The 15,421-nt window shown below is 39.7% G+C and overlaps 1 protein-coding gene across 1 annotated transcript in view; it reads right to left on the bottom strand.

The window, feature by feature from the left end:
* The window catches only part of HECTD2 (HECT domain E3 ubiquitin protein ligase 2), a 128,057-nt gene that overhangs the window by 34,293 nt on the left and 78,343 nt on the right, over nucleotides 1-15,421 (bottom strand). The window contains exon 11 of the mRNA XM_073685557.1: nucleotides 7,288-7,384. Within this exon, the coding sequence (XP_073541658.1) occupies nucleotides 7,288-7,384 (97 nt within the window). The remainder of the gene's footprint in view (nucleotides 1-7,287; nucleotides 7,385-15,421) is intronic.

The raw sequence follows: 15,421 nt of genomic DNA, 5'->3' as shown, positions 1-15,421 counted from the left end.
CAGTATGCCTTCAATTTTGAATAAATCCCCAACAGTGTCACCAGCAAAGCCCCCCCCCGCACCATCACACCTCCTCCAACATGCTTCACGGTGGGAACTAGACATGTAGAGTCCATCCGTTCACCTTTTCTGCGTCGCACAAAGACACAGTGGTTGGAACCAAAGATCTCAAATTTGGACTCATCAGACCAAAGCACAGATTTCCACTGGTCTAATGTCCATTCCTTGTGTTCTTTAGCCCAAACAAGTCTCTTCTGCTTGTTGCCTGTCCTTGGCAGTGGTTTCCTAGCAGCTATTTTACCATGAAGGCCTGCTGCACAAAGTCTCCTCTTAACAGTTGTTGAAGAGATGTGTCTGCTGCTAGAACTCTGTGTGGCATTGACCTGGTCTCTAATCTGAGCTGCTGTTAACCTGCGATTTCTGAGGCTGGTGACTCGGATAAACTTATCCTCAGAAGCAGAGGTGACTCTTGGTCTTCCTTTCCTGGGGCGGTCCTCATGTGAGCCAGTTTCTTTGTAGCGCTTGATGGTTTTTGCAACTGCACTTGGGGACACTTTCAAAGTTTTCCCAATTTTTCGCACTGACTAACCTTTATTTCTTAAAGTATTGAGGGCCACTCGTTTTTCTTTACTTAGCTGCTTTTTTCTTGCCATAATACAAATTCTAACAGTCTATTCAGTAGGACTATCAGTTGTGTATACACTAGACTTCTGCACAACACAACTGATGGTCCCAACCCCATTTATAAGGCAAGAAATCCCACTTATTAAACCTGACAGGGCACACCTGTGAAGTGAAAAACATTTCCGGTGACTACCTCTTGAAGCTCATCAAGAGAATGCCAAGAGTGTGCAAAGCAGTCATCAAAGCAAAAGGTGGCTACTTTGAAGAACCTAGAATATAAGACATATTTTCAGTTGTTTCACACTTTTTTGTTACGTATATAATTCCACATGTGTCAATTCATAGTTTTGATGCCTTCAGTGTGAATGTACAATTTTCAAAATCATGAAAATACAGAAAAATCTTTAAATGAGAAGGTGTGTCCAAACTTTTGGTCAGTACTGTACATGATATTAATTTATAATACATTATTAAAAAAATCTATTAAACCAAGTAAAGAATGAAATAAAGAATCACTAAACCAAGTAAAGAATGAAATAAAGAATCACTAAAGATATCAGCAGACTGAAGGGCAGAGGGTAACCAGAGAATGGATCAGAGATTAACTTCACCTCGATTTAAAAAAAGAAACTGTTTACGGCCATTGAACACTGTTTCCAGATTTCCCCTTTTTTTTTTTTTTTTTTTTTTTTTTTATTAAATGCCAGAGAGGTCAATGCCCCTGGTGTTTCTGTAGTAATACATTACACCTCACGGTGTGCCTCCTGCTCACTTTACAATGCAGCAGGACTAAACTCCAGATAAATACTAGAGGTGCCCCTGCACTTAGACTAAGGTTGCAGATTATGGATAATTTAAAAATAACAAATATTTTGAGGTGAAATGTAATAATCATTTTAGGCACACACCTTCATTGCCTGTAAGGAGGTATGGCCATGTTTGAAATGTTCAGCAGATACGGAGACGATTGTTTCGTAAAAACTATGGCCTCGATTAATCAAGAATGTCAATTATCACGCCTGTCTAGATGAGAGGGTATGTTGGGGTCATACGCTTCTGATACATTACGAGGTACATTATACAGGGTGGGCCATTTATATGGATACACCTAAATTAAATGGGAATGGTTGGTAATATCAATGTCCTGTTTGCGTCACATTAGTCTATGGGAGGGGGAAAACTTTTCCAGATGGGTGGTGACCATGGTGGCCATTTTGAAGTTGGCCATTTTGGATCCAACTTTACTTTTTTCAATGGGAAGAGGGTCATGTGACATCAGACTTATTGAGAATTTCATAAGAAAAACAATGGTGTGCTTGGTTTTAATGTAACTTTATTGTTTCATGAGTTTTTTACAAGTTTATGACCACTTATAAAATGTGTTCAGAGTGCTGCCCACTGTGTTGGATTGTCAATGCAACCCTCTTCTTCCACTCTTGACACACTGATAGCAACACTGCAGAATAAATGCTAGCACAGGCTTCCAGTATCCGTTGTTCAGATGCTGTACATCACTTCAAAGCATAGACAATTGCCTTCAGATGACCCCAAAGATAAAAGTCTAAGAGGGCCAGATCGGGAGACCTTGGTGGCCATTCAACTGGCCCACAACGACCAATCCACTTTCCAGGAAACTGTTCATGTAGGAATGCTCGGACCTGACACCCATAATGTGGTGGTGCACCATCTTGTTGGAAAAACTCAGGGAACGTGCCATCTTCAGTGCATAAAGAGGGCAACACATCATCATGTAGCAATTTCAGATATCCAGTGGCATTGAGGTTTCCATTGATGAAGAATGGACCCACTATCTTTGTACCCCATTTATCACACCATACCATCAAAATACGAGATGTGCAGCATCTGAAACAACAGATACTGGAAGCCTGTGCTAGCATTTCTTATGCGGTGTTGCTATCAGTGTGTCAAGAGTGGGAGAAGAGGGTTGCATTGACAATCCAACACAATAGGCAGCGTTTTGAACACATTTTATAAGTGGTCATAAACTTGTAAAAAACTCATGAAAGAATAAAGTTAAGTTAAAACCAAGCACACCATTGTTTTTCTTATGAAATTCTCAATAAGTCTGATGTGTCATATGACCCTCTTCCCATTTAAAAAAATAAAGTTGGATCCAAAATGTCCAACTTCAAAATGGCCGCCATGGTCATTACCCACCTGGAAAAGTTTTCCCCCTCCCATATACTAATGTGCCACAAACAGGATGTTGATATCACCAACCATTCCCATTTAATTTAGGTGTATCCATATAAATGGCCCACCCTGTAAAATGCACCTCGTAATGTATGGCCCACCCTGTACATTGATATACTGCAGCTAAACAAATTTTTTGTAAATTAACATGAGGTTCTTAATTAATATTTTGATCAAAGTGTATAAACCCACTGCCACATCACAGAAACATATTTTTAAGTGGGTCCCTGTAACGCTGCATGGTGAACACTGCTGCCGCAATGCAGCAGCTACAGACAGAGCCACCCAGATGCCCAACTAACCCCCTGGCCTATGGGCCACACCACCCCACAAAGCATCTTCTTTCTTCCAGTTTCTGGTCTGAGACCACATAGAAAGGTCACTCTTTTTGAAACAATAAACTTATAATTTTCAAGTTATTCAATTACAGAGAGCCAATAGAAAAAATTAAACTTAGACAAAAGAAGCACGATAAACAGATATTGACATAACTAAATGTAAAAATAAAAAACAAAACAAGTCATTACTGTAAGACCATAGACCACTAATGTCTGGGTGTCCTTTTCTTAATTATGTGTTCTTGGAGTATTACTTAATATACTGCTACATACATACATCCATATTCCAAATTACCAATACCATATATTATTTGGGGATTCCACTGATGAATTAAGGAAACTCTCCATTAGTTGGGTGGGGAGTTGGGGCTCTAATCTGTGGCCCAGTTCAACTAACGTTTTCCAACTATTTCCTGATGCCCCACATTGAGAGAGGGCAAATTTGTATTATTTTAATAAATTAACCCTTATTAACCCTTTCATATACCTCACCAATAGAAGGTGTGTTATTAGCCTTCCATTTAGCTGTGAGACATTGTCTAGCAGAAGTTCGTATATAACAGCAAATCCACTTGACAGAATGGGGTAACTCTCGTAGCTCGATGTTCAGTAATGTCATTTCTGGGGTAGGTTGTAGGTAATTTTAGTACATTTTGATATATCAAAAAACTTTTTTCAGAAAACCTTTACTTTATTACATGCCCACCATGAGTGAAATAGAGTACCCATTTCCCCACACCCCTTCCAACATAAAGGTGAGTATTCAGGAAAAACATGGGATATTCTCTTAGGCACATAATCCATCTAAATTGCATATTCTTGGCTAATTGCAAGTGATTGATACAGGAGGAGAGGAGATTTAATATATAAGATACAGATACTCCAGCTATTCTATAGCCATTCTTCCCTAGTATAAAACTTTAAATATCAGAGAGTATCAATTGTCTATGTATATGTGAGCAAGAAGAGAGGAAATTTCTGATTTGTATATATTGAAAGAAAATTTGCATTTCCAAAACATTTTTATCAGTTAACTCATTATATGAGGATAGGTTGTCACCATTATATATGGTGGCCAGAATTTCAATTAAATTTGAACTGTTCTATTAATTGATCTAGACAGACTATTGGGAGTATAAACAGGTTTGGTAGCGTTAAGTTTGTAAAATGATACTCTAGAGCAGTGTTCCTCAACTCCAGTCCTCAAGAGCCACCAACAGGTCATGTTTTCAGGATTTCCTTAGTAATGTCGAGGTGAGAATTGCCTCACCTGGACAGACAATAATTCCATCACCTGGGCAATACTAAGGAAATCCTGAAAACATGATCTGTTGGTGGCTCTTGAGGACTGGAGTTGGGGAACACTGCTCTAGAGAATGCAGAGAGAATGGACAGAAGGGCAGGGAGCAATCTCTCCGGATCAGAATAGGACAGAATTACATCATCAGTGTACATGCCTATAGAAGGAACTTTTCCCATCTTGAATTGCTTTATTTTAATCACAGGAGCAGATGGACTCTGCCAGTAAAGGTTCCATCACCACTGCAAAAATCACAGGTGATAACGGGCACTAGTGTTGAGCGAGTATGTTCTATTAACCCTTTTGCCGAGTATGCTCGGGCCGAGCTCCGAGTATTTACAGCTGCTCGGTGATATGGTTGAATCGCTCCCGTGTCCATGATTTGCGACTGTTTGACAGTTTTACTACATGGGAGGAATGTCTATTTCTTACACATTCCTCCCATGTAATAAAGCTGTCAAACAGTTGCAAATCATGCACACGGGAGCGATTTAACCATATCACCGAGCAGCTGTAAATACTCGGAGCTCGGCCCGAGCATACTTAGACAGAACATACTCGCTCAACCCTAACGGGCACTCCTGCAGAGTACCGTTTGTTATTTTGAAAGGAGAAGACAGAAATCCAGATGCCAAGACTCTAGCTCTGGTATAGTATACCATATAGTTTTTGTTTTTGAGATCAGTTGGTGCTTTGCGGCAGCCGTGGTTACTGTGGTTATGTGGCACAGGGCCCAGGAGAGCTTTGCCTGGCAATAGGTGTGATCTTGGGCACCATGCAGGACTTAATAGAGTAAGGGCCCATTGCAGAGGTCGCAGTGATGTTTCAGTGGCCTTACACACTTTGATCAAATTGTTAATTATGAACCTCATGTTAAGGTTTAAAAAAAAATCTTCTTGGCCGCAGTAGATCAATGAATAGTATTTGAATGTTCTTATCTTTTTGTGCATATTTATCGTTTCATAAAAGACCTTTCAGGTCTTTGAACTTTCTATTCTGGACGTCACTTCTGTAAATACATCAGTTTCACCCGATGGAGCTGAATATCTGTAGATGCGTTCAACAATTGTAATGGCCAAGGTCAACTGATATATGTATGGCTGGGGCAGCACAATGATCATCAGCAGGCAAGCATTACTTCACCCATGAGCATGTGTCTGTTTTTCTACCAAAAATAACATGCATGTTCGCGTGATCTTAAAATTCTGTGTTCCCTCCCAGCATAGCTGAACACCATTCTGCGTCCCCTCCCAGCATAGCTGAACACCATTCTGCCATTTCTAATCTGACTTGATATGTGGTCTACTGTACTGCAGAGAATTAGGGTTACCATACACTTATCTCTGCCATTTCCCCCTTTACGTATTTTATCTTCTGAGTGAATAAAAGGATCAGGGGCAGAAATTTATCATGCTTGATCCATCCTACTCCTCCCCACCTGTTGATGTTGGGCAACCTCCATACACATTAGGTGGTCTGCCGATGAGAAGAATTATTCTACAGTGTCTATGAGGACCTCTACACTTGCCAACCAAGGCTTTTACGCTTATTACATGGCCACTGGTACAAAATGTCATTGGATGGGAGGGGGCGATCTGTTAGAATTTGTATTATGGCAAGAAGACACTTTGTGCAGCAGGCCTTCATGGTAAAATAGCTGCTAGGAAACCACTGCTAAGGACAGGCAACAAGCAGAAGAGACTTGTTTGGGCTAAAGAACACAAGGAATGGACATTAGACCAGTGGAAATCTGTGCTTTGGTCTGATGAGTCCAAATTTGAGATCTTTGGTTTCAACCACCGTGTCTTTGTGAGATACAGAAAAGGTGAACGAATGGACTCTACATGCCTGGTTCCCACCGTGAAGCATGGAGGAGGAGGTGTGATGGTGTGGAGGTGCTTTGCTGGTGACACTGTTGGGGATTTATTCAAAATTGAAGGCATACTGAGCCAGCATGGCTACCACAGCATCTTGCAGCGGCATGCTATTCCATCCGGTTTGCGTTTAGTTGGACCATCATTTATTTTTCAACAGGACAATGACCCCAGACACAGCTCCAGGCTGTGTAAGGGCTATTTGACCAAATAGGAGAGTGATGGGGTGCTACACCAGATGACCTGGCCTCCACAGTCACCAGAGCTGAACCCAATCGAGATGGTTTGGGGTGAGCTGGAAGCAGAGTGAAGGCAAAAGCGCCAACAAGTGCTAAGCATCTCTGGGAACTCCTTCAAGATTGTTGGAAGACCATTTCCGGTGACTACCTCTTGAAGCTCATCAAGAGAATGCCAAGAGTGTGCAAAGCAGTCATCAAAGCAAAAGGTGGCTACTTTGAACCTAGAATATAAGATATATTTTCAGTTGTTTCACACTTTTTGTTAAGTATATAATTCCACATGTGTTAATTCATAGTTTTGATGCCTTCAGTGTGAATGTACAATTTTCATACTCATGAAAATACAGAAAAATCTTTAAATGAGAAGGTGTGTCCAAACTTTTGGTCTGTACTGTAGATTGTTACTGAATTAAAGATAGTGACACAGGGTTGTTTTTTTTTTTGGTGTAATACAATGAACAATTTCAGCATCCGAAAATGGGGAGATTTTAATTGAGATTTTTCACCACACTGGAAATATAAAGGGAGACATATGAACCTTTCATCTGGAGAAGGAATAATTCTATGGAACATCCTACTATGACCATATTCACAACAGTGGCCAAAATATTTCAAGTCAGAATCAAAGTAATTGACTAAGCAACCCTCCCCCACCAAGACTTGTACATCCCTCCATATACATTACATTAAGCTAGTACCCGTGCAATGCTGATCATCTGTTGCTCCGAGTCCTTCTGAATTATGACTTTTTTTGCTGCAATGGATATGACAAATGGAAACTGACAGAATGAAAATCTAAACAAAAAAGATAGAAATGTGAATATTGTTACATTAGAAAATTCAAGAACAATCAAGAAAGCATTTTAGTTAACAGATTAAAACGACATGAGAATTATGTAAGATTAGGCAAGATATACCATTCTGGGTGTTATGTGAAATACTTCCTACTGTTGAGATATCTTTTTATTACTATATGTCAAAAAACAAAGCAAGAGAAGCGTAAACTAATAACTATCAGAGCAATCATTTTCTTAGTGCTAATTACTGCACAAAAATGGTTGTTCTCTATAGAAGGTATTGATATATCTCAGAGTTTGTGATTTTGGCTGTTTGTCTGCATTATTAAATGTCACAAGGAGAAAGAACAAACGGAGCCATTAATTCCAGTCAGATCCCCTAACACTGGCCTTGAATAACGAAAAAGAACAAGAATTTAATTTTGTAATAACAGGAAAAAAATATGAAAAATCAGGGAATGTTTGAAAGATTTCCAAATAAAATAATACTGCAACGTTAAAACAGTACTAACAAGACCTTTGAGGCCAATTCATTAAGACTAGTGTTGCACTCGCCAGTCTTCGTAAAGGGCTCGCTGGAATACGGTGCAACAAATTCATTGAGAGGCACACGGCACTTAATGAATGCGGTGCATTTTCGCAGTGGTAAGTGCCTCGCCAGAAATGACAGTCTAGTCAAGGACTTTGCTGAATTCGATGGACAGGTGCAGCCATATTCCGTCCTGTCCAGTCTCCGCCCCAGCTCTGCCAATTTTGGTAAAGCTGCTCCAAACTGCGATGAAAGCACCAAGAACTGCAAAATTTCTGTGCAACTCCGCGGTGCGCAACAGTTTGCAACTTGTTAAAGTGTTTTACTCAGTTTTCTGGTGTAAATGCTTTGACATATCGTGGCCTACGTTCACATAAAATGCTCTATACCAATTACCTCACACTTCTCAATAGGTGTGCGCAATATGACAACTGAGCTGATTTTACAGTGCAAAAACATAGATTATTTGATATTCATATCCCCCTCTCACAGGTCCAGCATACATAGTAGTTCTTTAAAATCCACAGGGCCAAAACATGGACCACCACTCTACTCCTCCTTCCCAGTCCAAAAACAGAAAAAGACAAGGATGTGTCCTCTCACAGTAGAGATACGTGGGCAAAACTTCCTACACAAAACAGATTTTATTCTACTTACAAAAACACTCCATTGAAATTCCATACAGACTCCGGGACACCTGATTGACTAAGAGCTTCGCCTCTCAGCTTCTTCCTAGGACCTCCACTTCTTATCAAAACAGTCTAAACATCACCTTTTTTTTTTTATGTTATATATATATATATATATATATATATATATATATATATATATATATATATATATTAAAAATTGGTGAAGTTTAGACTGTATTATATATATATATATATATAATATAATATATAAAAACAAAATTTGGTGTTATGTAAACATCCACATCATATATTATGATTATATAAAGAGGAGGCACGAGGTCCAAGACCATGCTCTAAGGAGAAGTCAATAGGTGAAATTTTGAGTTGGTGAGTGCCCTGAAGTAGGTTTGTGATTTTAAAGGAGAGTTTATGCAAGTAGAAAAAAACCTATTGTGAAGCGTAAGTTTTTTCCCACAGGTCTTCACTTTTGAAGGATATGTTGTTGTCTTTTCTGTTTTAGGACTGGGAAGGACAAGTGACGTCACGATGCATATATAGGCCTTCTGGATTTCACAGAACTGCTCCATCTGCTGACACTCATATGCAAGTGTGAAATATCATTATTAAGTGGTCTTTAGGTCTTTGGACTGGAAAATCCGCTAAGTTCTCACACTGTGCACACCTATTGAGAAATGTGACAGTTTCATTAAAAATGGCTTATTGTGTAGCAGTATTGTCTGTATTTATTACGTATACTAACTACATAGCTCGTACAAGCCCAGCTTGGCTTGATTGACAGGTCTGTCCTTATTTGATCATTTAATGGACATGTCATCCAAGCAGAGCTAAGCGGGGAGAAGCCGGGGATCCGCCCAGAGGACTCTAACCCCATACCCAGCTTCAGATGGTCGTATCCCACAGACCACATACAGACTACAGTGCCTGCGAGCCTCCTTGTTTGAACCTATAGCCTCATTTATGGCTATGAAACTAAGTTTGGGTCAGGAGAACCACGATCAATCTATTCATCACAATCTGTATAAGGACTGTGAAATACAGCCTTCTAAACCTGGCCTAAAACGGTTATTTTGGAAATGCTGCCGCAATTTAGAGTAAAAAACAGTTCATAGTAATAAAAAACCTGTTGGTATTTTGTTAGGGTAGCAGAAATCTGCCGACAGCTTCCCTTCTCTCTGTTTTTATTCGAGCATATGTAATTGTTTTCATTAGTGTTGAGCGAGTATGTTCTATTAACGCATTCAGCGAGTATGCTCGGGCCGAGCTCCGAGTAGTTACAGCTGCTCGGTGATATGGTTGAATCACTCCCGTGTGCATGATTTGCAACTGTTTGACAGTTTTAGTACATGTGAGGAAAGTCTATTTCTTACACATTCCTCACATGTAATAAAGCTGTCAAACAGTCGCAAATCATGCACATGGGAGCGATTCAACCATATCACCGAGCAGCTGTAAAGACTCGGAGCTCGGCCCGAGCATACTCGGACAGAACATACTCACTCAACACTAGTCTTCATTCATTTTGGATCATGTGACCATTGACAGGCGATCATGTGCCCCTTATTTCAATGGGGCAGTGAGGCTTTGACCAGGATTGGTTGGGGTCACAAACATGCGCACTGTGCCTATGCCACAGCAGGGTTGTGGTCACGTGACCGCGCCCTGGATGATGTGATTGGGCGCCGCCCATGCAAGTGCACTGTGGTAGGTTCATGGTCGCCTCGATAATATGGACGCTCTCCACTGATTTGGGGATGAGCGACACACCCGCTATATGCGCCTACTCTTTGAATAAAATTGTGCTTTTTGGCGCAATGGTTTGTGATCATGTGATCGGGCCTCATCTGCACAGGCGCTGTATTCCCCTTTGGCCAGATGCCTTGGATTGGGCAATAATAACCATGGTAATGCTGATGCCTTCTCCTGATTGGGCGATAATGACCATGGTAACGCTGATGCTTTCCCCTGATTGGAGGATCAGCGTATTTCATTCTAATATCTTGTTCTGTTAAACAGCGCTTGATTTGATCTTTTTTGGGGGTTAATTACCTATTCATTTCTGATCTTGCTATATTTGCTCATTACTTTATGGGGCTATGTATTTTTTAGCCATATTGATGTCTATTAAATGTTTGACTCTGTATATTTATACAAGTGGGTTGGGTCTTTGTAGTGATTGGTGTAAGTCTGTAAACCACACTACATCAGCCCGCCCTATTGTTCCATGTTTGTACTTGAAAAACACCTATTACAAGTCGAAACGTTGCTCATGTTTTTGGCAGGAAAAAAACCTTTGTTTTAACTGAACACCGTGGAATTGGACGCTGTCTACTGTGCATATATTGGACTATTTCCAAAAGGGATCCTTGTAGAATTGGACTGTGAGTCCGATTAGGCGAGTGATGGCAGCTGCCTATGGTTTCCAGGTTCCCTTAAAGTCACATTTGCACAGTTATATAGTTCGCACAGTTGAAAAAAAACAAGACATGTTCACGTCATAAGGAAGAATAATTATCCCTTTTGCTTGTCAGGAAGAATTGTGCTTTGGCCAATAAAATAGGTTTCCAAGAGGACTAACTTCACCTATGACGTTCATGTGGGTGAATATGACAAAAACGTTAACAATTGTCATTATGTAAATTAATTAATTATTTATGACGAGTGACATTCCCTTCCAGAAGGTTTTGTCCGAATTAAAACAGATCCTGAGCTGAAACTCTGAAAACTCATCACATTAAGGCTCTATTCCGATACCTTTTCCTTTGATGTATATATTGTAAATGATCCCAACGTAAGCAGATAAAGACTTGCAGCTGTAGAAAATAAGAGAACACCCTAATTACCCTCTACCCTGCTCTTTGTTAACAGACCCACCATGCGGACATCATGGCAAAGTGCACACATTACCGCTGCAGCCAATTATTGGGATTAGTGGTGATACCAATGTAGATAGCACAAGCCGCTGTGCCCAGTGATTAGTTGCAGAGGTAAGAAGCGCTGTAAGGGTGATGTCAGCACTGCAGCCTGTCAACAAAGATCAGGGCAGTGGGGAAAAGGCAGCGTTAGACCTAGGAGAGCAAGTCAAGCTAGTTAGCCATTTTCTACATCTGCAAGCCTATGGCAAAATTAATATTTATCCTGGACAACCCCTTTAATACATGTGCTTGGAGTTGTCAAAACGGCATGCATACTCCCACCACATTATTTGGCTGCTTCATTCTATAAAGTGGCAGGTTAGTTTTACATAAAACCAATGTTTATTAGGCGGGGGATGGGGCGGCTGAAATTTCCTCAGGCATCAATAGTGTGGCATGAATGTCTGACTTTAAGGTGTATTTCTGTAAGTACACAATACCCTTTTAACAAATTAGAACGTGGCTCTCATGGATGATTTAAGGTATCAAGTCCCAGAGGAACCCCAAATAACTTCTTACTTGTTTTTGAGATTTCAAAGCAAAAGAACTGCCATATTTCTTAGATTGATGCTCTACTAGATGGGGATTTCAGAGAAATGCAGTTTATGTATTTTGCTTCACTAATATTTAATGTAAAATGCCTGAAATTAATGTTTTCTCATGGCTGGATGTACTGCATTTGCAGTTGACGCAGGGTCAATAGCACATTCCCCGCTGCGATCTGTTTTCAGTCCTGTCTCCTCTGGGACACAGGGGCCTCCTCTTGGGATCTGATGGTGCTCATTAGATGCCTCAATATGTTTAATTAGGGTTTTTTTGTTGATATGAGTCTTACCTAAGACTCAAATTCAGAGCTTGTAGCATGAAAGGCAGAAACATTAACAGTGAGACATAAGCTACACTGTCAAGTATAAGAGAATTCTCTCTACCTAAAGATCTAAATGGTATTGTTTCCTAAGTAGGAATATTATACTGGTACATAGAAGTACATCTCTATATAGCAATTCATCTCCACATACCCGTACATTATTGGTAAAAAAAAAAATAAAACAAAAAACACTGAAATATAAAAGCCAGATATTTTTGTATGGAATAACTAAAAAATATTGGCACAAAAACTGATTTTTGCAATGCAATTGTTTAAAAAAACAGGATATACCAAGGACATTTTAGATATCACTATAATCATAACAACCCTATGATACACTGATTACATTATTTATGGTGCTTTTTTTTTCCAATTTAATCCATAACAACTATTAATATGAATGTAAAGCTTACATACTGTAGGTGTATAACAAAATAATGGCTAAAAAAAATTGAAGTCCATCTTGCAAAAAAGGAGGTCTCATTTAGCGAAGATTACATAAAAATAAAAAAAGTTGTGGCTGCTTTGGATATAGGGTAAATGTAGGATGGCGAAAATAGAAAATTCTTCTTGCGGTCTAAACAAGTGGATCATTAAAATGTCCATATGTGTGTGTTAAGCATATGTGCATATTTTATATATGCTTATGTGTTTATGTGTGTAATGTATGAACATGTGCAATATTTTGTATAATCGGGTGGGATATGACAGGACCCAGACAAACGTCTTTCACGGGGGCCCTGCTCTGAGTTTCCTCCTATACCAGCATACTGCACATATATTGTCCCTTGAGCTATAAGCCGCCTGTCTAGCTCCCATTATATCCTGTGTATACTGACAGTACGGTCGTACTCTGACACCATGTGGCCAGTTTTAGAACAGGTTGCATAACTTTTTTCCATTATATTGTCCTATATTCTCAGACATGGTGTCAATAATTTTTCAATAGTGTCAATGGTTTTTCGTCCTGCCATATTTTATATTGCAGCCAAACCGATGAACGTAAAAAATTAATTATTTGTATTTTTAAAAACAGAACTTCATTACAAAAGCCGGTGTCAAGAGAATCAATCCCATGCCTGTATCATAAGTCCCTCTCCAAAACTGTGTTGAAAAAATGAAAAGTACTTGCCAAGCGATCAACAATAGACCTGGATCTGTCACTGCAGCTCGATGCTCTACTGAATATTATTTGCAGATTAATCAGGGAAATGTACTGCAGTGCAACAGTCATGCACTTATCATATAAAAGACACCGTCAATCTCAGTGCTGCAATGAATCACACACAAGTTGGGAGACTTCAAATCTTGTGCTCGTCTGATGTTTCCGCTAGCTTTGTATGTGGGAATGGTTAAGGAAAAAGAGACTGAAATCTGCAACATCCGTCTAAACACTTAGGCTAATGTTCACACTAGGCATTTTTTCGCCGTATTTTTTTCATGCAAATTTTCAGCTGTGTTTTACAGTCCCAGCAAAGTCCATGAGATTTCAGAAATCTCATGCATACAGCTTGTTTTTTTTGTCCTCAGTATTTTGTGCTTTGCATGTTTTTTGCACAATAGAGCATGTCACTTTCAGCATTTTTCACCAATTGAAAGCAATGGGTAGTGCAAAAAACGCAGGTATCAGGTTTTGCTGTGTTTTTTAGTGAAAATAAAAAGCATGCACAGCAGTATGTGAAACTCATTTATTCTTATGATTTTCCCAAGTTTACCATTTTGTCTTGGTTGGCTGAGATGACAGCTAGGATTAGTACAGTTTCATTAAATTAGTGATGCTTGCAAAGTAAACATTGGCAGACCAAGGTGTGAAATTGAACAATGCCTGAGCAACTAAATGGCAGACCAAAGTGTGAAAGTAAACAGTGTCCTACAAACTCAATGCTCTGCCATCTTAAGTAAACTATTCCCAATCAATTCACCTCCCCCACTGTTACATTTGTAAATCTGGTTAATATGGTTTCACATATGTCTTGCATTGGTAACCTGTGTTCATGCTTCCGTGGTGGAAGCAAAGCTGAACATTGGGGTTCTGAAAAACGCACCAAAACCAGTGTTTTTGCTTCTTTCTACCAGGAGAGCAGGTTTTGATGCAGAAAAAAAAAACTGAAAAAACGCCTAGAGTGAACACAGCGACGTTGGCCATGACCCAGATCATGCTGATACCCCATTCACTCGCGACATGCTGCCATGTAGTAACACTTTGATCTGCAAAATATAGTGACAAGCAGATCATAAAAACTCAACTGGTTCCACTTTTTGCGATTTACTGGGTATGGTACCATTACAGTCACAACAAAACCCCATTTACTTGCTCTATGCTCTGACAAAGCAGCTGGGGTTTCTGCCTTTGGATCCATGGTGAACATCTAGTCGCAACGTTGGCATCAAATTAAAAAGGGATCATCTTCAAGAGAGAACCCCTTGAGTCATTAAATGCAAACATATTTATTTTTTTTTGTTATCAGCTGATCTGCACAGAAATACTAAGCAGTAAATGTGGAATATGGTTGTTCAAAATCCGCGCTGCCCAATGGTTCAAATATGTGATCACACACGAAGGTGAAGCATAAATGCGGTTTATTTTGTCAACGCGTTTCGAGGTTTCCAAACCTCTTCATCAGGACCAAACCACAATGATATGATACAACTTTTTCCCTCAGCCCTTCAAGCACAGTTTTTTAACCCACTGGCATATTTGCCAGTTTACTACTATGAGTAAATATGCATATATATATACTTCTTGTGCCATTTTGGCATTATTACATTATATCATCATTTTTTTCTCTCCACCCCCAACCCCCCCTTTTTTTCTGCTCTAAACTTCTAAACCTCCATTCTACTCTTTTTCCTTTTGGTTCTCTTCACTCTTAGGCAATGTTCACACACGTTGTGCTTTTTTCTGCTGCTAACTTTTCTCTGGCAGGAAAACAGCTAGGTTAAAAACGCAGGTTTCGGTGCGTTTTTTTGCTGCATTTTTTTGACCACCCATTACTTCCTATGGGTGAAAAACGCTGCAAATACACAGCAAGAACGCAGGTGCGTTTTCTGCTGCAAAAACGCTGAAAGAAGT

The sequence above is a fragment of the Phyllobates terribilis genome, unplaced genomic scaffold (genome assembly GCF_046119375.1).
Source record: "Phyllobates terribilis strain yellow unplaced genomic scaffold, ASM4611937v1 Scaffold_5__5_contigs__length_657084704, whole genome shotgun sequence".
In the NCBI taxonomy this organism is placed as follows: Eukaryota; Metazoa; Chordata; class Amphibia; order Anura; family Dendrobatidae; genus Phyllobates; species Phyllobates terribilis.
Note: the sequence above shows the minus strand (reverse complement) of the source record. Positions and strands in the feature narration are given on the sequence as shown.